This window comes from Anomaloglossus baeobatrachus, chromosome 9 (genome assembly GCF_048569485.1).
Source record: "Anomaloglossus baeobatrachus isolate aAnoBae1 chromosome 9, aAnoBae1.hap1, whole genome shotgun sequence".
Classification (NCBI taxonomy): Eukaryota; Metazoa; Chordata; class Amphibia; order Anura; family Aromobatidae; genus Anomaloglossus; species Anomaloglossus baeobatrachus.
The window spans coordinates 7,160,614-7,188,073 of NC_134361.1; the positions used below are offsets into that span (position 1 = coordinate 7,160,614).

Genomic DNA, 27,460 nt, shown 5'->3' on the forward strand with positions numbered 1-27,460 from the left:
GGAGTATTTTGTACATTTGAAGAGATCAATTTTATTAGGATATCAAAAAAATTGGCTCCTGTCGTCATTTGTTTCCTGGGAAACTGGGTAAAAAATCAGTAGGGGGGGGGGGCACCAAAGGGCAGTTTTGCACAGGGCGCCATTCAGGCTAAGGCCGGCCCTGGCTGTGGGTAGAGTTTCCCCGCTCATCACAGCCTAGCGTCTCACCCGCTCTCTCCTTTGCTGCAGAGCGCCACATGCAGGAGTAATGCTGGGCAGTGATGAGCGGCGAAACACCCCCCACAGCCCAGTCACTCAGGAAGACTGGGGCCGCCTCGGTGATGTTGGGGCAACAGGAAGTTGAAGTGACATCACTGGACCTCAGAGGTGACGGATCCTGGGGGGTCTCATGATGGGGATGTGATGGGGATGAGCAGACCGCGATAGCACCGCTCAGAGGCAGAATTGGCTGAATAGGGTATTTAGAAAACACCTTCCCTATCAGATTTACAGGGATGTGGCCACTAATGCAGGCTAGTGAGACACCCTTCAATGACAACGTTCTTGTACTCATTGGAAAAGACGGATCATGCCACAAAGAAGCAGAAAAGGAGAACATTGGCCTCCGTTTCACTGTACTGATTGGCTTCATCAGGGGATCATCTGAAATCTATCTTTCAGGGATTCAGATACAATTTCTGGACAGAAGTTCTGCTGAGTGCTGAGTATCCTAACGTTTCCCCATCAGTGCCGACTATGTCAATTCAGGAATTTTGTTCATTTTACATAATATATTATGACATTGACACAACAACTATACAGAAACCAGTGTTTTCCCAACTGCCCATACCGCACTGCTCAGAGAATAATCCAGTGTATGGATGTCTCTCTGCATTCAAATAACCCTGACGGCAGAGACCGATGCAGGCGGTGCCGGGTGTGAGTCTCTAAGCAAAACATCCAGGATGGGGACTGAAAAGTCAGGACCTTGGATTTGCATGAAATCTTATTTTTAGGGCTTGTAAGTAAACACTCAGGGCAGATGAGGATCAGGAAGGATTACACAGCCCTAAAACATCATGAGCAAAGTCAACTCTGCTGCCTCTAGTACACAACCTGACACCAAGGGAAAAGGGGACATCAGGGATAGCAGGCAAGGAGGGTCTACAGAGGTCATAGCAAGGGTCTACTGAGGTCCTACCAAGGGTCCACTGAGGGTCTGCTGAGGGTCTGTAGAGGTTATAGCAAGGGTCTACTGAGGATCTGCAGAGGTCCTACCAAGGGTCCTCTGAGGGTCTGCCCATGATCTTCTGAGTGTCAGCCAGGGGTCTGGCCAAGGTCTACTGAGGGTCTGCTGAGAGTCTGCAGAGGTCCTATCATGGGTCTACAGAGGGTCTGCCCATTATCTCCTAAGGGTAAACTGAGGGTTTGCCCAGGGTCTACTGTTCATGGTCTGCCGAAGGCCGACCAAGAGTCTACTGAGGGTTTGCCCATGATCTGCTGAGAGTCTGGCCAGGGTCTGCCAAAGGTCTGCAGAGAGCCTACCAAAGGTCTACTGAGGGTCTGCCCATGACCTGCTGAAAATTTGCCCATAGTCTGCAGAGAGCCTTCAGAGGATCTACTAAGGGTCTCCCGAGGATCTGCAGAGGAGCTACCAAGGGTCTGCCTAAGGTCTGCCGAGGGACTGTGGCCCCTGAGGTACAGCTGGAGAGTAAATCTGTACTGTGAGGATCTTGTCTTCCTATGTACACGTGATTTTTCTCCCTGAAGCCCCCCACACTGCTGCCCGGGTTGGTATTTCGTGTTCATTTCTGAGGTCTGTACAAGGGGGCGTGGCTCACAAATTATCTGGGGGCGTGGCTTTAGGCTGCTTTGCATAATTTCAATGTGAGACACAAAATGTTGGTAAAGGCTATAATAATCAGCGTTAAAAAGGATGCAGAAATGTCAGGAACAGCGGTAATTAAATAAGTAATAAGAATTATCACCTGGTGACAAATCCTGTCTGACAGAGAAGGTCTCATCTTACAATCTGTGGCGTCTTTAGGGAATAAAGGCCGCTTTACACGGTACAATATATCGTGCGATCGCGCAGGAGCGATCGCACACGCCCCCATCGTTTGTGCGTTACGGGCAATTTCTTGCTCGTGTCGCACAAAGTCGTTTACCCCCATCACACGTACTCACCTCCTGAACGACCTCGCTATGGGTGGCGAACATCCTATTCCTGGGGGGGGAGGATCGTTCGGCGTCACAGCGACGTCACACAGCGGCCGGCCAATAGTAGCGGAGGGGCGGAGATGAGCGGGACGTAACATTCCGCCCACCTCCTTCCTTCCGCATTGCCGGCGGGAGCCGCGGGACGCAGGTAAGCTGCAGTTCATGGTTCCTGGGGTGTCACACGGAGCGATGTGTGCTGCCTCGGGAACGATGAACAACCGGAGCACAGCAGGAGGAACGATTTTATGAAAATGAGCGACGTGTCAACGAGCAACGATAAGGTGAGTATTTTTGCTCGTTCACACTCGCTCGTAGCTGTCACACGCTACGATATGTCAATCGATCGTGGATGTGCGTCATGGAATCCGTGATCCCAACGACATATCGCCCAATATATCGTAGAGTGTGACGCCCACAGCGAGGTCGTCCGGGAGGTAAGTCCGTGTGACGGGGGTTTAACGATTTTGTGCACCACATGCACATGCGCCATTGTTGCTTCATACTTGGTAGTTTCTGCAGCTCTCTTTCAGTTCCTTGCGCTTCACATGCGCCATTGTTGCTTCCTACTTGGTAGTTTCTGCAGCTCTCTTTCAGTTCCTTGCGCTGCACATGCGCCATTGTTGCTTCCTACTTGGTAGTTTCTGCAGCTCTCTTTCAGTTCCTTGCGCTGCACATGCGTCATTGTTGCTTCATACTTGGTAGTTTCTGCAGCTCTCTTTCAGTTCCTTGCGCTGCACATGCGCCATTGTTGCTTCATACTTGGTAGTTTCTGCAGCTCTCTTTCAGTTCCTTGCGCTGCACATGCGCCATTGTTGCTTCCTACTTGGTAGTTTCTGCAGCTCTCTTTCAGTTCCTTGCGCTGCACATGTGTCATTGTTGCTTCATATAGACTTTTTCTTGTAATTAAAGGGGAATGTAAAGTCCCCACAGAGGCGAGCAATGGGGGTCCAAGTGCTGATCTCCAGCAAACTGAAATTTATCATGTAACCAGTGGACCTGTGCTGTTCACCCCTGGGATACTCCATTATCTGAGCCATTGGTCACCAGCATAGCCAGCTACAATTAGAGATAGCACTTTATTTACATCTGATCCATTAAACACTATTTATCTCCTGCATAATCATTCGCCTGTAATCACTGAGGCAATACGAAGACTTCACAAAGTAAATGAGAAGACGCTGTACGTGTCAGCGCTCCTCGGCGCCTTCTCCATGGCTTTGGTTTTGCTCAGATCTTCTTCAATCATAAGAGACCGCGAGGAGGATAAACCGGCAGATGCTGGAAGGCGATAAATAAAGCGCGCACATCGGATGATCCAAACTCCGCATTCTCTCTGGCATTATCTTGTTTAAGTAAATCACAAAAAAAGCCCCTGAAGACAAAATCAATTCCAAGCAATAAGGTTTGTGTAGGTTGTGCCGGGCCCTGTGATGTGCACAACAAGGATCTCCTCGGAAGTTTCTTTACTCCTCAATAGGGGATTCTGGGCACGTGTCAAGCCGGGGCCACGAGGAGGGGAAGACAAAGATCCGGCTCTTGCAGATGTTACATTCTCTTCTTTGGAACAGATACAAAGCAAAGCGAGATGAGAGCAGACGCAGCAACAGAAAACATTGCAAATGGAAGCAAATACTCATCAGAGACTCTCGCATGGTGGTTAATGACTTCTTAACTCCATCCGTCTGCTTATGGCTGACTCTACGCAGCACTGTGGCCAATGAGACAAGTCTACAGTCTTGGCATGAGGATATAAAGGATTGTCCTGCGCAGATGGACATCTTTTATATGGTCACCAAGCCAACTCCACAGCCACGATATAGGGTTACATTTCCTCTACAGTGGACACACGTGGCTTCTGTCCACTGGAGATTTGAGAGGCCTAATCCATGGCTAAAACAAAAATGTTAGGAAGACTTCATTCTAGGGCCATGTGCACACAACATCTTTTTCAGCAAATTCTGCCTGCAACCCACCTAAAGAAAGCACTAAACAAATGTCCAGAAGTATGCACATAGGCGCTGCAATGGAAGGTCACCGGGCTGTTCACACGCTCAGTTTTGTGTCATTTCTTTTAACCGTTCAGGCTTCTAAAGACGCAAAGAGATTAGCGGAAGTGACCCGACCCTTCTGTTGGCGGCTTCTTCTTGGCAGCCACAAAACGCATCAGAGAAGACATCAACAAAGACGCTTCAGGAAAAGTACCACGGGCATGACGCTTTATACAAGAAGACCTGCACGGGTTCACCGGGATCTAAAAGGCATTGTGCACACATACCCCTGATCAATTAGGGTCACAGAAGGACTTTCTTTTACCAGCTTTTACATTGGGGCCCATGAGCTTCAAGTTATGCCACTGCCAACCAACCAACCAAAAGACCACACGTACTACTATCCAACCAACTAACTAACCTATAAACCAACCATACTACTACTCAACCAACTAACTCATAAACCAAGCATAGTACTATGCAACCTCCCAAATAACCAACCAATAAACCAATTGTACTACTATCCAACCAACTAACCTATAAACCAACCAACCTATAAACCAACCATACTACTACTCAACCAACTAGCTCATAAAACAACCATAGTACCATGCAACCTCCCAAACAACCAACCAACAAATAAAGCAACCTTACTACTATCCAACCAACAAACCTATAAACCAAGTAACCAACCTATAAACCATCCATACTACTACTACTCAACCAACTAACTCATAAACCAACCATAGTACTATGCACCCTCACAACGAACCAACCAACCAACAAACTAATGGTATTACTAGCTACTTTCACACTTGCGTTGAACGGTATCCGTTGCATTGCGTTGTGTAACGGATGCAACGGATGTGTTGCATATAGTGACACAACGGATGCAACGGATGCTGCAAAACAACGCAATTCGTTTTGATTTTTTTTTTTTTCCCGGTTTTACCAGCGGCAGACTATAGTGAACGATCAGCTGATCGTTCCCTGCAGCCGGCCGCTGGGTGATCAGCTGATTGCTCCCAGTAGCCGGCCGCCGGGTGATCAGCTGATCGCTCCCGGCCGCCGGGTGATCAGCTGATCGCTCCCTGCAGCCGGCCGCCGGGTGATCAGCTGATCGCTCCCTGCAGCCGGCCGCCGGGTGATCAGCTGATCGCTCCCTGCAGCCGGCTGCCGGGTGATCAGCTGATCGCTCCCGGCCGCCGGGTGATCAGCTGATCGCTCCCTGCAGCCGGCCGCCGGGTGATCAGCTGATCGCTGTCACTTGCCGGCGCCCGGGCATGCCGGCGGGCGGGCGCTCAGCTGAGCGCTGTGACTTGCCGGCGGCCGGGCATGCTGGTGGCCGGTCATTCAGCTGAGCGCTGTCGCTTGCCGACGGCCGGGCGCTCAGCTGAACGTTCGGCCACCGCGAGCCAAAATAAAGTTTGATTTAAAAAAAAAAAAAAAAAAAAAAAAAAAAAAAAGAGCATGCGCAGTGAAATCCAGAGGATTCCGCTGCTCAAAATAACGTTACATGCTGCGTTCCTCCCGCTGGGCGGAAGCAACGGAGCGTCGCCCAGCGGAAGCAACGCAGCTCCTTTTGGTACAATCCGTCAACCATACAAGTCTATGGGAAACAGCGGAATCCGTTAACGGATTCCGCTGTTTCCCAAAAGGGCGGATTGTAACGGAAGGAAAATAACGCAAGTGTGAAAGTACCCTAACTAACTTATGAAGTAAACAACCTATAAACCAACCATACTACTACTCAAGTAACTAACTCATAAACCAACCATAGTACTATGCAACCTCCCAAGCAACTAACCAACCAATAAACCAACCTTACTACTATCCAACCAACAAACCTATAAACCAAGTAACCAACCTATAAACCATCCATACTACTACTCAACCTCCCAACCAACCAATAAACCAACCGTACTAGTATCCAACCAACTAAGGCTGGGTTCACACATAGCGACAACGACGTTGCTGTTACGTCACCATTTTCTGTGACATAGCAGCGACCTTGTATGTCGCTGTTATGATCGCTGCTTAGCTGTCAAACACAGCGACGCAGCAGCGATCATAACGTCGCTACATGTGCAGAGAGCAGGGAGCCGCGCACAATGCTTAGCGCTGGCTCCCTGCTCTCCTAGCTACAGTACACATCGGGTTAATTAACCCGATGTGTACTGCAGCTACATGTGCAGAGAGCAGGAGCCAGCACTGGCAGCGTGAGAGCGGCGGACGCTGGTAATGAAGGTAAATATCGGGTAACCACCTTGGTTACCCGATGTGTACCTTGGTTACAGCTTACCGCAGCTGCCAGACGCCGGCTCCTGCTCCCTGCTCGCTTCATTTTGTCGCTCTCTCGCTGTCACACACAGCGATCTGTGCTTCACAGCGGGAGAGTGACGACCAAAAAAACAAACCAGGGCTGTGTGTAACGAGCAGCGATCTCACAGCAGGGGCCAGATCGCTGCTCAGTGTCACACACAGCGAGATCACTAATGAGGTCACTGTTGCGTCACAAAAACCGTGACGTAGCAGCGATTTCGGTAGCGATCTCGCTGTGTGTGAAGCACCCCTAACCTATAAACCAACCAACTAATCTATAAACCAAACAACCAACCAATAAACCAAACATACTACTCAATCTCCCAACCAATAAACCAACCGTACTAGTATCCAACTAACCTATAAACCAACCAACTAACCTATAAACCAAACATCCAACCAATAAACTAACCATACTTCTATTCAACCAACTAACTCATAAACCCACCATAGTACTATGCACCCTCCCAATCAAACAACCTTAGGGCGACTTTGCACACTACGACATCGCAGGTGCGATGTCGGTGGGGTCAAATTGAAAGTGACACACTTCCGGCATCGCATGCGACATCGTAGTGTGTAAATCCTAGATGATACGATTATCGAGCACAAAATCATCGTAATCGTATCATCGGTGCAGCGTCGGCGTAATCCATAATTACGCTGACGCGGCGGTCCAATGTTGTTCCTCGCTCCTGTAGCAGCACATATCGCTGTGTGTGAAGCCGCAGGAGCGAGGAACATCTCCTACCGGCGTCACTGCGGCTTCCGTAGGATATGCGGAAGGAAGGAGGTGGGCGGGATGTTTACATCCTGCTCATCTCCGTCCCTCCGCCGCTATTGGCCGCCTGCCGTGTGACGTCGCTATGACGCCGCACGACCCGCCCCCTTAGGAAGGAGGCGGGTCGCCGGCCAGAGCGACGGTTGCAGGGCAGGTGAGTGCATGTGAAGCTGGCGTAGCGATAATTTTCGCTACGCCAGCTATCACACGATATCGTACCTGCGACGGGGGCGGGGACAATCGCGTGCGACATCGCAGCATCGGCTTGCGATGTCGCAACGTGCAAAGCCCGCCTTACTATTATCCAACCAACAAACAAACCTATAACCCAAGCAACCAGCCTATAAACCAACCATGCTACTACTCATCCTCCCAACCAACCAATAAATCAACCTTACTACTATTCAATTAACCAATCAACCTATAAACAAATCAACCAACCTATAAAGCAACCATACTACTACTCAACAAACTAACTCATAAATCAATCATAGATCATGCACCCTCCCAACCAACTAACCAACCAACCCATAAACCAGCCATACTATTATCCAACCAACCTATAAACCAACCATACTACTCCTCCACAACCTACCAACCAAGTAAACCATAAAGCAACCATAATACTATGTAACTTCCCAACCAACTAACCAACAAACCTGTAAACCAACTAACTAACCTATAAACCAACCATACTACTACCCAACCAACCCATAAACTAAGCAAACTACTATCCACGCAATCAACCAACCCTCCTACTATCCAACCTCCCGCTACGTGGCGCACAATGTAGCCGGCTCAGTGGTTGCTGTTGCGGGTGTCCTTTGCAGACATGTTTCTCTGTCACAGCCTTGTGCAGTTTAGTCACCGCGGTATTTTCTTCCTGCACCAGCGGGCTCAGGATGAGCAGAGTGTGGATTTGCCCTCAGTAGACCATGGTGCATCCTCAGCCGCTCTCTATGGCGTTGCACTTCACCATCGCTCTAAAACAAATGTCTTTTTTTAAAGAAGTTTTATTTTTGGATGCAATAAAATATTAATTTTACTCAATAATGAAAAATAATAAAATAAGTGCTGATTTGTAAATATGAGTAAACCCAGCTCCTTCCAGTCTCGGGCAGAATATTTCTTCAGAACACGTCCTCTCTGGGGATCTCTCCTTCAAGACTCACAACTGTTAAACTAAAAGCTTCTCTCATTAAAGAGCCGCCACACATCACAACAAGCGCGGCGCTCGCTGACAGACAGCGGTTCTTCTGGAGAGTTCCCGCGCAGCATTGTCTGGGGCCGCGGCACACTCGGCGATAAGCAGATGCGATTACATTATGTGCCGCCGCAAGTAAAAATAATGAGCCGCAAACTGCAACACAAGAAAAAGATCCGGCCCCTAATCGCGGCCTCCGCTCAGCCCCAATTCACTTTCATTTGTGTTTATCGGCCCCGGCTTATAAATAAACAGAATGAGGCGTTTAATCCTGAGGGAGCAGATCGGGGCCCGGAAGCAAAATGCACAAAACCTCAACTATGCAGCCGAGATAGCAGCGCCATTGTGAGGGGTCTGCGGAGAATTGCGCACATTGGGGAGATAACTGGCAGCCAGTCTCCGCAGCTCGGAGAAGACGTGTGTCACATGCCTTTAGTATTTGCTACTGAGAGAGTAAAGAAAGCTCCGAATCCTGAGGAGGAATGGATCCCATCACAATAAAGTGGCCATTTATTTGCACTTTGTATCCAGGTGGCCAAAAACGAGAAACCCCATCCGTTCCACATCTGGGTTTGGTAATGGCGGCACAATCTGCTTACAATACTTTATCTCACTATAGACCCCCAGACATGGTCACAGGGGTCCGGCCGCAGAGAGTCAGGGAACTCTACGTGGTGACATATGGATTAGAGGTCCCTGCAACAAAGATTTAAAGGGAACTTGTCAGAATAATCCAACCCCCAAACCTCTGATCTGGTCTTGTAGCTGTCTGTGATATAACGCCATCCGTACTGATATTTATGCAATTCGTTACTCCCTGCGTGTAACATCTCTAGTGCTCTGTGTGTGACAATGCTCTTATCAAATCTTCCCTGTCCAGCTGCCGGGCACATACAATGAGAGCAGGTCCCCGGTGGCCAGAAGCACAGTGCCGGGACCCGCGGAGCGCAGCTCTGTACATTGGGTGGTTGCCATTTCAGGTACAATGACGTAACTGTGTTCTGAGCTGCAGTACTGACAATGACCACTACTGAGCTGTGGCGCTGCTGCTCTATATACTGCGCTCCTCAGCAGCGCAGGACCTGCTGACCACTGATCTGCAGGGGTCCGACCGGTGTACAACCCGTATATAAATCAATACCTCCCTATGTAGTTCTATCTATGATTGATTACAGACGAACTCTGGAACCTAAGCTACTAAACACAGTCACAGAAGATACATGTCTGTATGGAGAGAGGATTATTGCCCCTTATTGTCATTTTCCTAGGAAGAATCAAATATTCAATCAAATCATTACCCAGGCGACCTGGGGGCCGCGGGGATCTCCGCACTGCGGGTGCACCGCAGACACAGGGTCCGTAGCTCGTGGACCCAGCCGCTGACGTAGAGGGGTCAATGAAAAAAAGGATGAATGCCTAAAATTGCAAAGTGATTGTAAAAACATACAACTTTGCTGCTTATTGCCAAGGGACACCAAACACTAATGAGGCCTAAAACGGAGTTAGTCAGTATCCTACGCAAGGAGAGCAGCACATACAAGCTTGTTTCCACACAGCATGCAAGCGCTGTTCGGAAGCTGCCCAGATGTTGTAGGTGGAAAGCCTCTGCCTGTAAAAGTAGAGATCATTGTGTCAGGACCAGAAACACGGCCATGCCACTCATCCGCACTGCCAATCATCCGGAGCCCAGCGCCCCTCAGCAGACAAAAAGCCTGGACACAGGGGGAAGGGCGCTCCGGAACAATCAGCTTGAGAATAACAATGATTCTACAAAATAAGCAGCCGATCAGCTCTGCAACTGCTAAAAACAAATCAAACTGGAACCCAACCTTTATTTATCCAAACTGTTACAGAACAACTATGAAAGTATCCAAACTGTTACAGAACCAACAAAGTATCCAAACTGTTACAGAACAACTATGAAAGTATCCAAACTGTTACAGAACCAACAAAGTATCCAAACTGTTACAGAACAACTATGAAAGTATCCAAACTGTTACAGAACCAACAAAGTATCCAAACTGTTACAGAACAACTATGAAAGTATCCAAACTGTTACAGAACCAACAAAGTATCCAAACTGTTACAGAACCAACAAAGTATCCAAACTGTTACAGAACCAACAAAGTATCCAAACTGTTACAGAACCAACAAAGTATCCAAACTGTTACAGAACCAACAAAGTATCCAAACTGTTACAGAACCAACAAAGTATCCAAACTGTTACAGAACCAACAAAGTATCCAATCTGTTACAGAACCAGCTATCAAAGTATCCAATCTGTTAGGCTGCTTTCACACATTGCTGAGTGGCACAATCCAGGTCAAAAACCTATGCAACGGATGTGGCGAAAAAAACGGATCCGTAGCATAAGTTTTTCCATGCGGCCCGTCCGTTTTTTGATGGATGCAGCTTGATACTGAGCATGCGCAGTTCAAAAAAACGCTTCCGGCGTCCATAGGTTTCCACTGTAAATCGCGCCGCATCGCGCCAGATCTGGCGCGATGTGTTTTTTTCGCCACACAAAAAAACGTGCCAGGCAACGTTCAATCCGGCCACCGCATGGGCTAAATATGCCGCATCTGGCAAAAAACACGCAACTGAAGGCCATGCGGCACAATACGGCGCTAATGCAAGTATATGCGAAAAAAAACGCAACCTGCGGCAAAAAAAAACGGTTGCGTTTTTTCTGCAGAGCGCCGTATTGTGCCGCTCAGCCGGATGTGTGAAAGCAGCCTTACAGAACTATCACAGTAACTAAACTGTTACAGAACAACTATGAAAGTATCCAAACTTTTACAGAACCAACCATTAATTATCCAAACTGTTACAAAACAACTAACAAAGTATCCAAACTGTTACAGAACCAGCTATCAAAGTATCCAAACTTTTACAGAACCAGCTATCAAAGTATCCAAACTGTTACAGAACCAGCTATCAAAGTATCCAAACTGTTACAGAACCAGCTATCAAAGTATCCAAACTGTTACAAAACAACTAACAAAGTATCCAAACTGTTACAGAACCAACAAAGTATCCAAACTGCTACACAACCAACAAAGTATCCAAACTGCTACACAACCAACAAAGTATCCAAACTGTTACACAACCAACAAAGTATCCAAACTGTTACACAACCAACAAAGTATCCAAACTGCTACACAACCAACAAAGTATCCAAACTGCTACACAACCAACAAAGTATCCAAACTGTTACACAACCAACAAAGTATCCAAACTGTTACACAACCAACAAAGTATCCAAACTGCTACACAACCAACAAAGTATCCAAACTGTTACACAACCAACAAAGTATCCAAACTGCTACACAACCAACAAAGTATCCAAACTGTTACACAGCCAACAAAGTATCCAAACTGCTACACAACCAACAAAGTATCCAAACTGTTACACAACCAACAAAGTATCCAAACTGCTACACAACCAACAAAGTATCCAAACTGTTACACAGCCAACAAAGTATCCAAACTGTTACAGAACCAACCAGACAAACAAAGCACATAGTAGCCTCAGCATCGGGCTCCATAATTAAAGCCACGCTCCTATTGGTTACAATGTATCTCCCGTTTCCCTTCAGAAATAAGAGAATTAATTGTGAAGTCGTCGCTTCCTCTTATTAAATCTTGCTCCGCTCTTCATACCCTTTTTTTAATCATGAAAGCAATGCGAATGCCAAGAGGCGGGAGACGTCCTTTTACTCTAATATCTTTGATTGAAATTTAAAAAGTCCGCAGATAATTAATTCCTCCACATCACATGGACTCATCTCTTCTGCCAATTTGGCTGTTGTTGTTTTAATTTTGTAACAAGCTAATAATGAGATCTAAACTTCACAAACAATCCCGATGTGGCCAATTTGAACAATTAAAGAAACAATACTCCACAAAACGCGCTGGCCGGATCCTGAAACAGGCAGATTTCTGGGATACAAATGTCTCAATATTAGAGAGGCCTCTGCAGCGTGAGATGAATAGGACACATTGTATCACTGCGGCCCGTCTATAATAATTGCATTACCGGTCACCGCGATACAATGGCGCATTTCTAGGATGGGAATGTTAAGTCCTTTATTCTGGAGCCGCATATCGACTCCTGAATCACAGATTCAGCTCGCTTTACTTTACATCAGAGACTCCATGACGTGGATATATTTATACCGCGTGAAAGGGTTAAAGTAAAGCTATTTACGGTGTGTGGCCGTCCGCCCCGGGGCTCAGACGTATTGTTATCCTGTCTCATAAAGTATCTATTTATTCATTTACATCTCTGATTCTGGTTTTCTATAAGGTGTGATCCTCGTATAAGAAAATCTTCTACAACGTTATCATCTACGATCTGTGTTTATTCATCATCATTGTTAAGATTTCTGCTTCCTGTCAGTGAAAAGAAACTGAAAACTTCTATAAACTTTTTACAATTGAGATTTTGCTCCAATTATTTCCAGTGCACACAATCCTCAGCGAACTAAGAACAATCGTCTCATGAGAAGACTCATGAGCGAGAATGTAGACCCCTCCGGGAGCTCCAGCGTCCCCTAATATGATAATATTGCAATCCTGACCCCCCAGGGTTTCCCCTCTTTTGTGCAGAGGGGGCAGGAGCGGCCACGGGGCGACCCGATGACCCCCACATATTGAAAGGCAGCGGCTCCAGTGAAACAACCCCTTTAACACCCTGGGTAGGTTTTACCTGCAGTAATAAATTGACTGGTTCAGTATTTAGCTCTAGATACTGTAAACAATAGTGACAGTGTGACAAACCCTCAGCTGTGAGAAGTAAGATATCTGCTCTGTTCTCTCTGTCAGTGTGATAATGGGGATGTCTGCACCTTCATATCCTGGGGACTGGAAGCCACAGTCTATCTATTCCTTTCCAGTCTTGGTCCTGGTCCTTGTATCTAATCCTAATGAATTTCCATCCTTGAATTTGAGAACAGTAGAAAATACTAAAATGAGAGGAAGACCCGAGAAGTCTCAATAGAAAGGGTTGTACCGCACGGACCCATCATTGTCTATTACACCTTGTACAGTTTAAGGAAAGCTCGCCCCGGTAAGTCTGAGCTCGCCGCAGTAAGGCTGAGCTCGCCCCGGTAAGTCTGAGCTCGCCACAGTAAGGCTGAGCTTGCCCCGGTAAGTCTGAGCTCGCCGCAGTAAGGCTGAGCTTGCCCCGGTAAGTCTGAGCTCGCCGCAGTAAGGCTGAGCTTGCCCCGGTAAGTCTGAGCTCGCCGCAGTAAGGCTGAGCTTGCCCCGGTAAGTCTGAGCTCGCCGCAGTAAGGCTGAGCTTGCCCCGGTAAGTCTGAGCTCGCCGCAGTAAGGCTGAGCTTGCCCCGGTACATTATAAGACTGACTAAGAACCATTCGGTTTGAAACGTGTCCTCTGTTTGCACAGAACCCTGTTTGGATACTTTTATGGATTTTTAATATGAACTAATAAAGATTTTTGGTTTTACTATCCGTTGGACTTTGTTGCTGGAGTTCTCCTTTCCCTGGTACATTATAAGTCTGAGCTCGCTCCGATACATTATAAGTCTGAGCTCGCCCCAGTACATTATAAGTCTGAGCTCACCCCGGTACATTATAAGTCTGAGCTCGCCCCGATAAGACTGAGCTTGACCCGGTAAGTCTAAGCTCACCCCGGTAAGTCTGAGCTCACCCCGGTACATTATAAGTCTGAGCTCTCCCCGGTAAGTCTGAGCTCACCACGGTACGTTATAAGTCTGAGCTCACCCCAGTAAGTCTAAGCTCACCACGGTACTATATAAGTCTGAGCTCACTCCGGTACATTATAAGTCTGAGCTCGCCCTGGTAAGTCTGAGCTCGCCCCGGTAAGTCTGGGCTCGCCCGATACATTATAATTCTGAGGTCGCCCTGGTAAGTCTGAGCTCGCCCTGGTAAGTCTGAGCTCACCCCGGTAAGTCTGAGCTCGCCCCGGTAAGTCTGAGCTCGCCCTGGTAAGTCTGAGCTCACCCTGGTAAGTCTGAGCTCACCCCGGTAAGTCTGAGCTCGCCCTGGTAAGTCTGAGCTCGCCCGATACATTATAATTCTGAGGTCGCCCTGGTAAGTCTGAGCTCACCCCGGTAAGTCTGAGCTCGCCCCGGTAAGTCTGAGCTCGCCCTGGTAAGTCTGAGCTCGCCCTGGTAAGTCTGAGCTCACCCCGGTAAGTCTGAGTTCGCCCCGGTAAGTCTGAGCTCGCCCGATACATTATAATTCTGAGGTCGCCCTGGTAAGTCTGAGCTCGCCCTGGTAAGTCTGAGCTCACCCTGGTAAGTCTGAGCTCGCCCCGGTAAGTCTGAGCTCGCCCGATACATTATAATTCTGAGGTCGCCCTGGTAAGTTTGAGCTCACCCCGGTAAGTCTGAGCTCGCCCTGGTAAGTCTGAGCTCACCCTGGTAAGTCTGAGCTCACCCCGGTCAGTCTGAGCTCACCCCGGTAAGTCTGAGCTCGCCCTGGTAAGTCTGAGCTCGCCCGATACATTATAATTCTGAGGTCGCCCTGGTAAGTCTGAGCTCACCCCGGTAAGTCTGAGCTCGCCCTGGTAAGTCTGAGCTCGCCCTGGTAAGTCTGAGCTCACCCCGGTAAGTCTGAGCTCGCCCTGGTAAGTCTGAGCTCGCCCCGGTAAGTCTGAGCTCGCCCCGGTAAGTCTGAGCTCGCCCTGGTAAGTCTGAGCTCGCCCCGGTAAGTCTGAGCTCGCCCTGGTAAGTCTGAGCTCGCCCTGGTAAGTCTGAGCTCACCCCGGGAAGTCTGAGTTCACCCTGGTAGAGGTGTTGGTAGAAATTCCAGTCACTGGTCTCAGATTTCGCAGACCTCTGTCGTCCGGTTGATACATTCGCTCTTTGCCCAACAATCAACATCTTCACAAAGTTTAATTTTTTTGAAAAATCTTAATGTATTTGGTCAGGTTTAGAAAAACATGGCCGCCTTCTGCCAAAAACAGCGCCAGCCCTTTCTACAAGCGGCTCCATTGAAGTGAATGGTGCAGAGGTGCAATACCACACCCATCCTGCAGACAGGCGTGCTTTTCTAATCCTGGACACCCCCTTTAAACCTCCATTACATGGACATTTTATGTTGCACGGAGCCTTATCCTGGCGTCCATGCAGGTGTTTGTACCCGGACATGCCCCTGAATTTCCTTGTGATCTGTGCGCCATGTTTATTGGACGCCATAATAGAAGTACAGCAGACAGTGCCTACTGCTCCATAGTACGGGGCCCTGGGGCCCCCATCCTGGGGTGGGCGCTATTCTATGCGCCACCTATCATAGGGCAGGCTCTCGGAGGAGAGGTCATTGCCGGCCAGGTCACAGGTCACACCCGCTCCAGTCTCAGGAAGACCGGCACCTTCCAGACGTATCTCAGTTACAGGAGCATTGGATACAAAACATGGAAAACTCGAGCGGAGATAGTAACAACACTTCAGAAATGGAAGCTCACGACCACCTCGAAGAGTCAGCGCCGCTCAAGGCCTCAGCATGGAACAGTTTAAGAAATTGCAACATTTTGACTCAACGTGAAACCTTCTTCAGTTTCTTATCTAAGACGTCACTTTCCACCAAAACCTCACAACAGGGGTGAATAAGAACCTGCGGGTGGTGGAGGGGCTGATCCTTTCTATTCTTCGGATCCAGTATCCCTCCACTAGTGAAACAAGCCACGCACTATTCTAAGTGACTGTTCCACTGTGTCAATCATCACTAATGAACACAACGTGTCCAATGGCTCCGAAGACAAGAATCATGGTGGCCACTGGAACCAACACCATTTCACATCCACTCATTATTGTCTTCTCCACGAGATATAAGAACCATGATAAAAGTGAGAAGTAACATCAGACTCCTAACAACCACACTCTACTATAGATGGTCGATCCCAACCGAAAGAGTCAACCAAAGAAACGTAAATCAAATCAATGAGCTAAAAGAAAGACGATGGAAGAGCAGATAGACAAAAAGAAGACTTCAATGACTGTCCAAGACCAAGGACTATGTGTGACCCATAATCTCAGCTGCCATGCTGGCAAGCTATGGACCCCATGAGGCTAGCGGAAGAGAAGGTGGTTGCTCAATGTACTCACCTCCGGAAGAGGCATGCCATTGATGATGAGGTCGGGCTGAGGAGGGCTCTGGTTGGTGAAGGTGTGGTGGTAGACATGATTGGACCCGGCGTTCCTTGTGTTTTGGTTCTCCACATTGAGGAAGGTGCTGTCTGATCGCCTGCAGCCAAGCGGAAGGGTCTGCTGGTGGTAGTCAAAGTAGTTTAGTGATGAAGTAAGGGAGGAACAGCTCACCACGTTCATTTTATCCGTCTCCTCCACATCTCGAGGCACCAGTCGGATATCGTTCTTGCTGATTTTCTTCTTCTTGTTAGATTTCTTCTGGTGTCCATAGGAATATTCCGCTATTCTGCAAGACAACATTAATAAGGTGCAAACACATGCATGTTATATCAGGGCTCGGTGCAATACATGGCAACCCAACATGAAAGACGGCAGAAGAACAATCCATCAATTCTACATAAACCCACCCGGGCCCTGTCACTCTCCGCTTTATCTCCATCTTTCCGGAGGTCGATCTCTGCTGATTTACAAGTGTCTCCTACTTCATCCTCTAATTACGCTCGTGTTAGGAGACCTGACCCCGTGATTTCCAGCGTATTAATTGGAAGTTGTGGGGTTAATTGGGCTTCTGCTGGCCGAGCAGAGAAACGGATCTACAAACGCTGCTTACTGATGGAGGCCCGGAAGCTGCACTGGGTTCAGCCCAACGTTGCGCCTTCTCTATGGGAACACACTAATTGCCTCATTCTTATCTTCACATATTTTTATGGCCTCCTAATTAGTATGTAGTTTGTAGATTTACAGAATAAGCTCTAATTAGCTGCGATTTCCAGACTCTACGGTGGATGGGAAACAATACAGAATGTGCATCAGCCATCGACCAGAGAGGGCACTGTCTGTGCTGGTGAACTACAACTCCAAGAATGCCCAGCTCCTCGCTGCAGTCATTATATCCAAGCCACAACTTGTCAGGAGTGGCCAAAAATAAAGAATGGTGCTATATGTCAGCGTGGCCATCCGTCCACTAGAGCTGAGTGGAGATGCAGCAGAGCTGAGTGTGCGCTCGTTCACCATCTCCTTGTATCATATGATGGCGCCTCTCCCAGCACGGCGGCACATCGCTCTACCTATGTAAAACACCCTGTCACCAGGAGCTCAGCTCTGCTACATCTGCATGATCAGAGGCAACGATGTGTGGCTGTGTCTGATGATTACCTGTCCTGCCTGGCAGAACGCTGCGGAGCTCTGCAGCCACAGTCAATGAGCATCTCACCCAAGGCTTCGCTGGAGCGTGAGGAGCCATCTGATAACTAAGCAGCCCCCAGTGACCGAGGGATGGAAACGCCAAAAAATAACCGAGAACCTGCCGTCACCGGGCGGCCGCCTCTCCTGCCGGTCTCTGGGCCAGACCCCAATATTTCTGCCTCTTCCATCTCATGGGCGGAATTCATGACATCTCCCTCATTACTACTGTGACATTGATTGGGGCACATTGGGGGGCGATGGGGTCCCTGCAGGTATTGGTGCCGGGGTCCCTGCAGGTATGGGTGGCGGGGTCCCTGCAGGTATTGGTGCCGGGGTCCCTGCAGGTGTTGGTGATGGGATCCCTGCAGATGTTGGTGATGGGGTCCCTGCAGGTATGGGTGGTGGGGTCCCTGCAGGTATTGGTGCCGGGGACCTTACATACAGGTATGGGTAGCGGGGTCCCTGCAGGTATTAGTGCCGGGGTCCCTGCAGGTATTAATGCCGGGGTCACTGCAGGTATTGGTGCCGGGGACCTTACATACAGGTATGGGTAGCGGGGTCCCTGCAGGTATTATTGCCGGGGTCCCTGCAGGTATTGGTGCTGGGGACCTTACAGGTATTAGTGGCGGGGACCTTACATACAGGTATGGGTAGCGGGGTCCCTGCAGGTATTATTGCCGGGGTCCCTGCAGATATTAGTGCCGGGGTCCCTGCAGGTATTGGTGCCGGGGTCCCTGCAGGTATTGGTGCCGGGGACCTTACATACAGGTATGGGTAGCGGGGTCCCTGCAGGTATTATTGCCGGGGTCCCTGCAGGTATTGGTGCTGGGGACCTTACAGGTATTAGTGGCGGGGTCCCTGCAGGTATTGGTGCCGGGGTCCCTGCAGGTATTAGTGCCGGGGTCCCTGCAGATATTAGTGCCGGGGTCCCTGCAGATATTAGTGCCGGGGTCCCTGCAGGTATTGGTGACTATTTTCAGGAGGGTCTTTTTGCCCTGGGAAGGTCATTGAGGCTCCAGGCAATGAGGGGTTAATTTCAGAGTCACTTTTTTATCCCATAAGAATCCCAGCAACCTAAGTGACGATAATGAATGGGGACCACGATCTGCAATTGGAAATGTCACATAAAACTAAAAAATATGACATGGATTTATTCTTCAGTCCCGATGACATTTCCATCATGACAGAAATAAGAGCAGAGAATTAAAGAGGCGGCCGGCACCGGAGCCACCGAGCGTCGCCGCTGCACAGGAGAAATGCACAGAAGATTGCCGCCGAGAGGGGATTTTAATTTTCGCCTGCCCATCATTTTCTCATTTTGACTGAATTTCATAAAATCCTGGGTTTTTTATGGAAAGAATGGGAGGGGGGGTGGGGGATGGGGGGGGTTGTAAATTTGCATGTTCCACTATGGCCACTGTAGGGACCCCCGTCCTGCAAAATCAGACTTTACACCACACAATAATCAGGGAGGCTGCGCCGCATTATCAGCGATGGATCCACCAGGGCTCTGCGGGCAGCGGGGGGCACAGACGTCTGCACAACGGGGCGCAACGTCCATCAACTGTGCCCAATATCAACTCCCAACCGCAGAGGCTTCACCCAGAGAAACATGCACCGATCCGCGTCCCCGCAGCACATTGCACCGCTCCCATGGGCACAGGGGGCACCGAGCACAGCCAAAATCAACCTGATTTATCCCACTACAAGACCAAGAAGGGGCAGCGACACCTACTGTGGAACTACAAATCACAGCATGCCCTCCCATCAGGCCGGGATGGAAAACTCTATCCATCTCTCACATTATATATATATATATATACATATATATATATTATCTATTATCTATATATTATCTATCTATTATCTATCTATTATCTATTATCTATTATCTATATATATCTATTATCTATTATCTATCTATTATCTATTATCTATCTATTATCTATTATCTATTATCTATCTATTATTTATTATCTATTATTTATTATCTATCTATTATCTATCTATTATCTATCATCTATTATCTATCTATTATCTATCATCTATCTATTATCTATTATTTATTATCTATCTATTATCTATCTATTATCTATTATTTATTATCTATCTATTATCTATCTATTATCTATCATCTATTATCTATCTATTATCTATTATTTATTATCTATCTATTATCTATCTATTATCTATCTATTATCTATTATTATCTATCTATTATCTATCTATTATCTATCCCTCTATCTATCCCTCTATCTATCTATTATCTATCTATCTATTATCTATCTATTATCTATCTATCTATCTATTATCTATCTATTATCTATCTATTATCTATCTATTATCTATCTATCCCTCTATCTATCCCTCTATCTATTATCTATCTATCTATTATCTATCTATCTATCCCTCTATCTATCTATCTATTATCTATCTATTATCTATCTATCCCTCTATCTATCTATCTATCTATCTATCTATCCCTTTATCTATCTATCTATCTATCTATCTATCTATCTATCTATCATCTGTGATATTACCTGGATATTGTGTACATCCCACTACCCCCTAATCCATGGCTCTCACTTCCCGGCACTGCTCGCCCCTGGTGATGATGAATTTTGGGGCGCTTTCCCCCTCCTGTACCCGGATTAGTGGAATATTCGGCTGCAGCTGCCCCACTTGGGAGCTGATTGATATTCATGTGGGGTTAGCGTTTGTCTACCAAACTTTTTTTGTTCTGCTGACAATAGAGTAAATGAAAGAAATGTTGTATGACGGCTTCATAAGCTGCGCCCTCCATTACAGCGTGCAGCCTACTCCGCGGCCCCCCAGCCCCTATATAGGGGGCTCCCACCTCATCCTGGAGGGCGGCTGTTGATTCCCCGGCAGAGCTGCTGCTTTTGTAATCTGTGTGATAGAAATAAGCGCTTAAAAATCTGACATAAGCTGATAAGAACTGAATCAATAATTAATCTGCCTCTAACTGCTTGTTATTTTTTAGTATTTTCTTTTTTCATTATTTTTTGCCATTATTATGGGGGGGGGACAGTGCTAAGAAAGGGGCTTGGATGGAGTGTGATCCCTCCGCGATGAAATGTAGGAATCATCCTGTTTTCTTTTCATTCTGTTTTCTTTTCATTCTGTTTTCTTTCAAATTCCAACTGTGATTCCTGAACATTCATTCCTTGTGCTCACAGTGCCACCTAATGGTGACCAGTGGGAAGTGCAGCTTGTTCCTACAACCTGCCTCATTGTCAGCAGCCACTGTGGCTAGTGACTGGCTACCGGCTGCACACACCTGCCACTCATTCATTTTTGTTTTTTTTTCTTCATTTCCTGAAATCTGTAATCTATCACAATTCTGCCCCCCCCCCCGCCCCATCCTGGGGTGCATCTCGAAGCTGTGCAAACTTCTACATCTACCGCTTTCATTGCCTATGACCTACAGGTTCCTTACTGAATAGACTGAAGTCCATAGAGCTACAAGGAGATAACCCAGTGCAGTCCAAGCGTCAACAGGCGGATGCAACAGAGGGAAGGACACATTGCAGCGAAGCATTGGAGCAAGCTGCAAGGCCTGAGCATTTCTAGTCGGTTGGACTCTGGTCACACAGCACATTACTCCATGGCGGAGTGTTCTAGGAGGAGGCTATGGGGGGACATTGGAGGAGGCTATGGGGGACACTGGAGGGGCTGCAAGGCCTGAGCATTTCTAGCCAGTTGGCCTCTGGTCACACAGAACATTACTCCATGGCGGAGTGTTCTAGGAGAAGGCTATGGGGGGACATTGGAGGAGGCTATGGGGGACACTGGAGGGGCTACAAGGCCTGAGTATTTCTAGCCAGTTGGACTCTGGTCACACAGAACATTACTCCAGCAGATGGGTCTTTGAGGAGCCTATGGGGGGGACATTGGAGGGGGCTATAACGCCTGAGTATTTCTAGCCGGTTGGACTCTGGTCACACAGAACATTACTCCAGCAGAGGGGTCTAGGAGGAGGCTATGGGGGGGACATTGGAGGGGGCTATAACGCCTGAGTATTTCTAGACGGTTGGACTCTGGTCACACAGCACATTACAGGTGGACATTGGAGGAGGCTATGGGGGGACGTTGGAGTGGGCTACAAGGCCTGAGTATTTCTAGCAGGTTGGACTCTGGTCACACAGCACACTACTCCAGCAGAGGGGTCTCAGAGGCTATGTGTGGACACTTTAGGGGGCTACAAGTCCTGAGTATTTCTACCAGGTTGGACTCTGGTCACACACCACATTACTTCGCAGGGAGGGGGGGTCTAAGAGGAGGCTATGGGGGCATGTTGGAGGGGGCTATAACGCCTGAGTATTTCTAGCCGGTTGGACTCTGGTCACACAGAACATTACTCCAGCAGAGAGGTCTCAGAGGCTATGTGTGGACACTTTAGGGGGCTACAAGGCCTGATTATTTCTAGCTGGATGGACTTTGGTCACACACACACTACTCCAGCAGAGGGGTCTCAGAGGCTATGTGTGGACACTTTAGGGGGCTACAAGGCCTGAGTATTTCTAGCTGGATGGACTTTGGTCATACACACACTACTCCAGCAGAGGGGTCTCAGAGGCTATGTGTGGACACTTTAGGGGGCTACAAGGCCTGATTATTTCTAGCTGGATGGACTTTGGTCACACACACACTACTCCAGCAGAGGGGTCTCAGAGGCTATGGGGGGACGTTGGAGGGGGCTACAAGGCCTGAGTATTTCTAGCCGGTTGGACTTTGGTCACACACACACTACTCCAGCAGAGGGGTCTCAGAGGCTATGGGGGGGACGTTGGAGGGGGCTACAAGGCCTGAGTATTTCTAGCCGGTTGGACTTTGGTCACACACACACTACTCCAGCAGAGGGGTCTCAGAGGCTATGGGGGGACGTTGGAGGGGGCTACAAGGCCTGAGTATTTCTAGCCGGTTGGACTTTGGTCACACAGCACACTACTCCAGCAGAGGGGTCTCAGAGGCTATGAGTAGACATTAGAGGGGCTCCTTACCTGCAGTTGTAGGTCCTTATCTCCTTGTTGTCCCTCTTACATTTCACAGCCACAAATATCATAGTGACAAAGAGGATGGCGGCAATAGATCCCAGCGCAATGATGAAAATCAGGGACAAATTGACAGATCCGATTGACTCCTGGGCATCCAGGGCAGGGGACAGGTAAATTAAAATCAAGGCAGATGCAGAGAGTGAAGGTTTCCCATGGTCCTGAGCTGCTACAATCAATTCATAAGTGGTCTTTGAGTTTTCACCAAATGTCCTGGTGGTCCTTATCTCCCCATTGATTTGATCAATTTCAAAAAAGCCCCTGTCCCCTTCTGTAATCTCATAGGACAGCCGGCCATTCTCACCCTCGTCATAGTCATCAGCCTTCACTACAGTCACCAAGTAGCCCATGCCGGCATTCCTGGGGATGTAGACCTCCGAGGTGCCATTGACCAGTGGGGGGGCAGTGATCACTGGGGTGTTGTCATTCACATCCACAACTATGACTCTGACCGTCACATTGCTCTGGAGAGGTGGCGTGCCCCCATCCTTAGCTGAAATCTTAAATTCAAAAGCCTTTGTCTGCTCGTGATTGAACGACCTGAGGGCATAAATGTCCCCGGTGGTGGGGTTGATGGACACATAGGTGAATACTGGCATGTCTCTGACCTGGGAGGGGACCAGCTGGTAGGACACGCTGCCATTTAATCCTAAATCGGGGTCTCTGGCTGACACCGACAGTAAGTAGGCCCCTGGGGTGTTGTTTTCGGAGACAATCACTTGGTAGAAGGTTTTGGAGAAGTGGGGGTGATTGTCATTCTCATCGGTGATTCTGACTGTGAAGGACTTGGTGGACTGCAGAGAAGGGTTCCCACCATCCTTGGCCTGGATGGTCAGGTTGTACTGGTCTCTCTGCTCCCTGTCTAACCTGCCATCCACCAGAATGGTGGAGAAGCTTTCATACTCCTGCAGCCTGAAGGGGACATTGCCCAGGAGTTTGCACAGGACTCGTCCATTGACGCCCGAGTCCCTGTCGGAGACCCTGACCAGGGCAATGACGTAGCCAGGGGGGGCGCTCTCACTCACCTCCACCACCTCGCTGTTGACGGACAGCAGGTTGATGACGGGCACATTGTCATTCACGTCCAACACATTCACAGTCACCTTGCAGTGGGCAGGGATGGAGTTGGGTCCCAAATCCTTGGCTTGCACATCAATCTCGTACACATGGCCTTCCTCGTAGTCAATGGCTCCACTCACTGTGACAACTCCAGTCTTGGGGTCGATCTTGAAGAGCTCCCTGGTCTTGTCAGACACGTAGCTGTTGAAGGAATAGACAATCTCCCCATTGGTGCCTTCATCGGGGTCGGTGGCGTTGAGGTCGATGACGATGGAGCTGAGTGGGGCATTCTCGGGGACAGTCACGATGTATGCAGCCTCCTCAAACACTGGGTTATTATCATTGGAGTCTATCACCTTAATATTCAGCTCCACAGTGCCAAAATTGGAAGGGTCTCCTCCATCCAGGGCAGTGATGATGTATTTGTAGTGAGACTGAGTCTCCCTGTCCAGGTTTTTCTCCACCACCAATTCTGCAAACCTGGAGCCATCCCCTCTGGTCTTAATCTCCAAGCCAAACAGGTCGTTGGGGGTGATTTCATAGGACTGCACCCCAAAGTTGCCTGAATCAGGGTCGTAGGCGCTCTCCAGGGGGATCCTGGTCCCGGGGCTGGCGGTCTCAGAGATCTCCAGGTCAATCTGGTCGGTGGGGAAGCTGGGGGCATTATCGTTCAGGTCTTTGATCTCGATCTTAATGACACAGATTTCCATGGAGTTGGACATGACCTCCAGGGAGATGACACACTTGGGCATTTGGCGGCAGAGAAGGTCCCGGTCGATCTTCTGCTTGGTCACCAGCACCCCGGAGGCGTTGATGTCCACCAGGTGGGGGGCTGAGTTGGAGACCACTCTGAAAGCCGGCTGCCGGGGGTCCAGCACGAAGCCGGCATCCTTGGCGTCCTTAGCGACGTTGGCGATCTGGGTGCCGGCTCTCTGCTCCTCCTCCACGGAGTATTTCAGGTTAATCAGCGCCCGGCACCGGCTCCAGGACACGAGCAGCAACAGCAAGATGTGGAGCGCATCCATCTCCGGGCACAGCCTCAGTCCTCAGGCTGCGATGCTGCACCTCAGCTCCTCAACCCGGCTGCGACTCGCCGCTGCGGTGCACACTCCGCTCCAGTGAAGGCAAGCTCAGGGAGAAGCCGGCATCAGAGCGCTCTGGATGGGCACTTCAGCCGCGTCCTCATGACTCGCAGCCACTGTCAGTGAGCGCAGAGCCGCGGACGCATGTCAGTGAGCGCAGTCCTGCCGCAGCCGCTCCATAGCCGCAGATAGTGTGGACGAGGCTCAGTCAGTCCGCGGAGCCCCCCGACATCTGCAAGAGAAGCCCCGAAAGTGCGGCTGATGGAGAGAGCAGGGGCTGGTACCGGGGCTGGTACCGGGGCTGATACCGGGGCTGGTACCGGGGCTGCAAATAAATCCAGTGGAAGCTCCAGGTGATGTCCTGCACAGCCGATCCCTTCCCGGCTACAAATCTTCCTGCTAATGCAGAAAATTCCAATCAAGTCGTTTGCAATCCGGATGGCCTGGTGGTGCCAGCCCCGTGCGCGTCCTCCGCAGCCCCGGCCGGTGCCTGCTGCAGGTCCCTCTGTTCATAGACACCTGGCTGTCTCTGTGCTCGGCTGCTGCTAACTACTGTCAGTGCAGTCTGTGCAGAGAGACAGAGCAGGAGGAGGGGGCGCTGTGCACGCTGCAGCCAATCAGGGCCGGCGGGGAGGACAGGGAGGGGGATGGCGCTCTCATTGGAGCTGGGGAGCTTCAAATCCAGAGCAGGGGAGTCAAACTTCAGCAGTCAGCAGCGGTGGAGCTGCAGGGAGGAGCTGTCCAGGGTGCTGCTGGGGACTCTGCTGCTGCTGGGGACTCCTCTGCTGGGGTCTCTGCTGCTGGGGTCTCTGCTGCCGCTGGGGTCTCTGCTGCTGCTGGGGACTCCTCTGCTGGGGTCTCTGCTGCCGCTGGGGTCTCTGCTACTGCTGGGGACTCTGCTACTGCTGGGGACTCCTCTGCTGGGGTCTCTGCTGCCGCTGGGGTCTCTGCTACTGCTGGGGACTCCTCTGCTGGGGTCTCTGCTACAAAGTCTGTTGCTTCTAGGGACTCTGTTTCTGCTGGGGACTCCTCTGCTGAGGTCTCTGCTGCTGGGGACTCTGCTGCTGGGATCTCTGCTGTTGCTGCTGGGGTCTCTGCTGCAAAGTCTGCTGCTTCTGGGGACTCTGTTGATGCTGGGGACTCCTCTGTTGAGGTCTCTGCTAGGGACTCTGCTTCTGGGGTCTCTGCTGCTGCTGGGGTCTCTGCTGCGTAGTCTGCTGCAGCTGGGGTCTCTGCTGCATCTCTGCTCTTGCCTCTGTCCTCTCAGCCTAACTCTGTTCTCCCCTCCTCAGATGCATATAAGCAGAGCACCCCTGCTGCCATTGCTGCAGCCCCACATTCAGATGCTCTTTTCTCTTTTCTTTCCACCCTGCTAAAGCTGAATACATGTTTTGTGGTGTCCTTGAGCTTTAGAAGGAAGGTTGTAGCCTGGAGAAACTCTGCTGCATGTAGGGTCCCATTATGAGCAGCAGGGCAGGGGGAACAGCACCTAGTGCAGAAGGTGCAACACCCTGTGCAGGAGGAGCAGCACCCTGTGCAGGAGGAGCAGCACCCTGGGCAAGAGGAGCAGCACCCTGTGCAGGAGGAGCAGCACCCTGTGCAGGAGGAGCAGCACCCTGGGCAAGAGGAGCAGCACCTAGTGCAGGAGGAGCAGCACCCTGGGCAAGAGGAGCAGCACCTAGTGCAGGAGGAGCAGCACCCTGTGCAGGAGGAGCAGCACCTTGTGCAGGAGGAGCAGCACCCTGTGCAGGAGGAGCAGCACCCTGGGCAAGAGGAGCAGCACCTTGTGAAAGAGGAATAGCGCCTTGTGCAGTGGGAACAGCGCCTTGTGCAGTGGGAACAGCACCTTGTGAAAGAGGCGCAGCACATTGTGAAGGAGGAGCAGCATTCTGTGCAGAAGTAGCAGCACCCTGTGCAGGAGAAGCCGCACCCTGTGCAGGAGGAGTAGCACCTTATGCAGGAGGAGCAGCACCTAGTGCAGGAGGAGCAGCACCTTGCACAGGAGGAGCAGCACCTAGTGCAGAAGGTGCAATACCTTTGTGCAGGAGGAGCAGCACCCTGTACAGGAGGAGCAGCACCTAGTGCCACTGACTGTGTAGCTGGAGCAGATGCTACAGTCAGCTCATTACACCCAGGCATTTACCAGCTATTAACCCCCTCCAGGCTGCAAACGTCCCCTATGTTAACATCTCCAGACCAATAATAAAGCCGCATTCTCACTGATGCGGTAATGGCGCGCTCCTCCCTGTATGTGCTAATAGCGCCGCCTCATCTCCAAGTTACCGACATTTATGGAGCAGACAAACAGCTCACCATTGTGACTCTGATTTATTTAATGTGTTTTTAATCAGATCCATTGATTCCAGCTGCTTAAATATCCAGATTAGAGGAGATCTTGTCACATTATTTAGAGGTGGATCACTGCTATAG

The 27,460-nt window shown here is 49.5% G+C and overlaps 1 protein-coding gene across 4 annotated transcripts in view; it reads right to left on the reverse strand.

Annotated features, from left to right (window-relative positions):
* The window catches only part of PCDH19 (protocadherin 19), a 274,931-nt gene extending 249,349 nt beyond the window's left edge, over positions 1 to 25,582 (reverse strand). For 2 of the 4 annotated variants that reach the window (XM_075323057.1, XM_075323056.1), the window contains exons 1-2: positions 22,839 to 25,582; positions 16,801 to 16,915 (exon numbers count right to left, since the gene is read on the reverse strand). In XM_075323057.1, coding sequence (XP_075179172.1) covers positions 16,801 to 16,915; positions 22,839 to 24,973 — 2,250 coding nt within the window. In that variant the 5' untranslated portion in view covers positions 24,974 to 25,582. Of the gene's footprint in view, positions 1 to 16,587; positions 16,916 to 22,838 lie in introns of all 4 variants that reach the window. The other 2 variants (XM_075323054.1, XM_075323053.1) reach the window with 1 other exon arrangement.
* Positions 25,583 to 27,460: the final 1,878 nt, after the last annotated feature.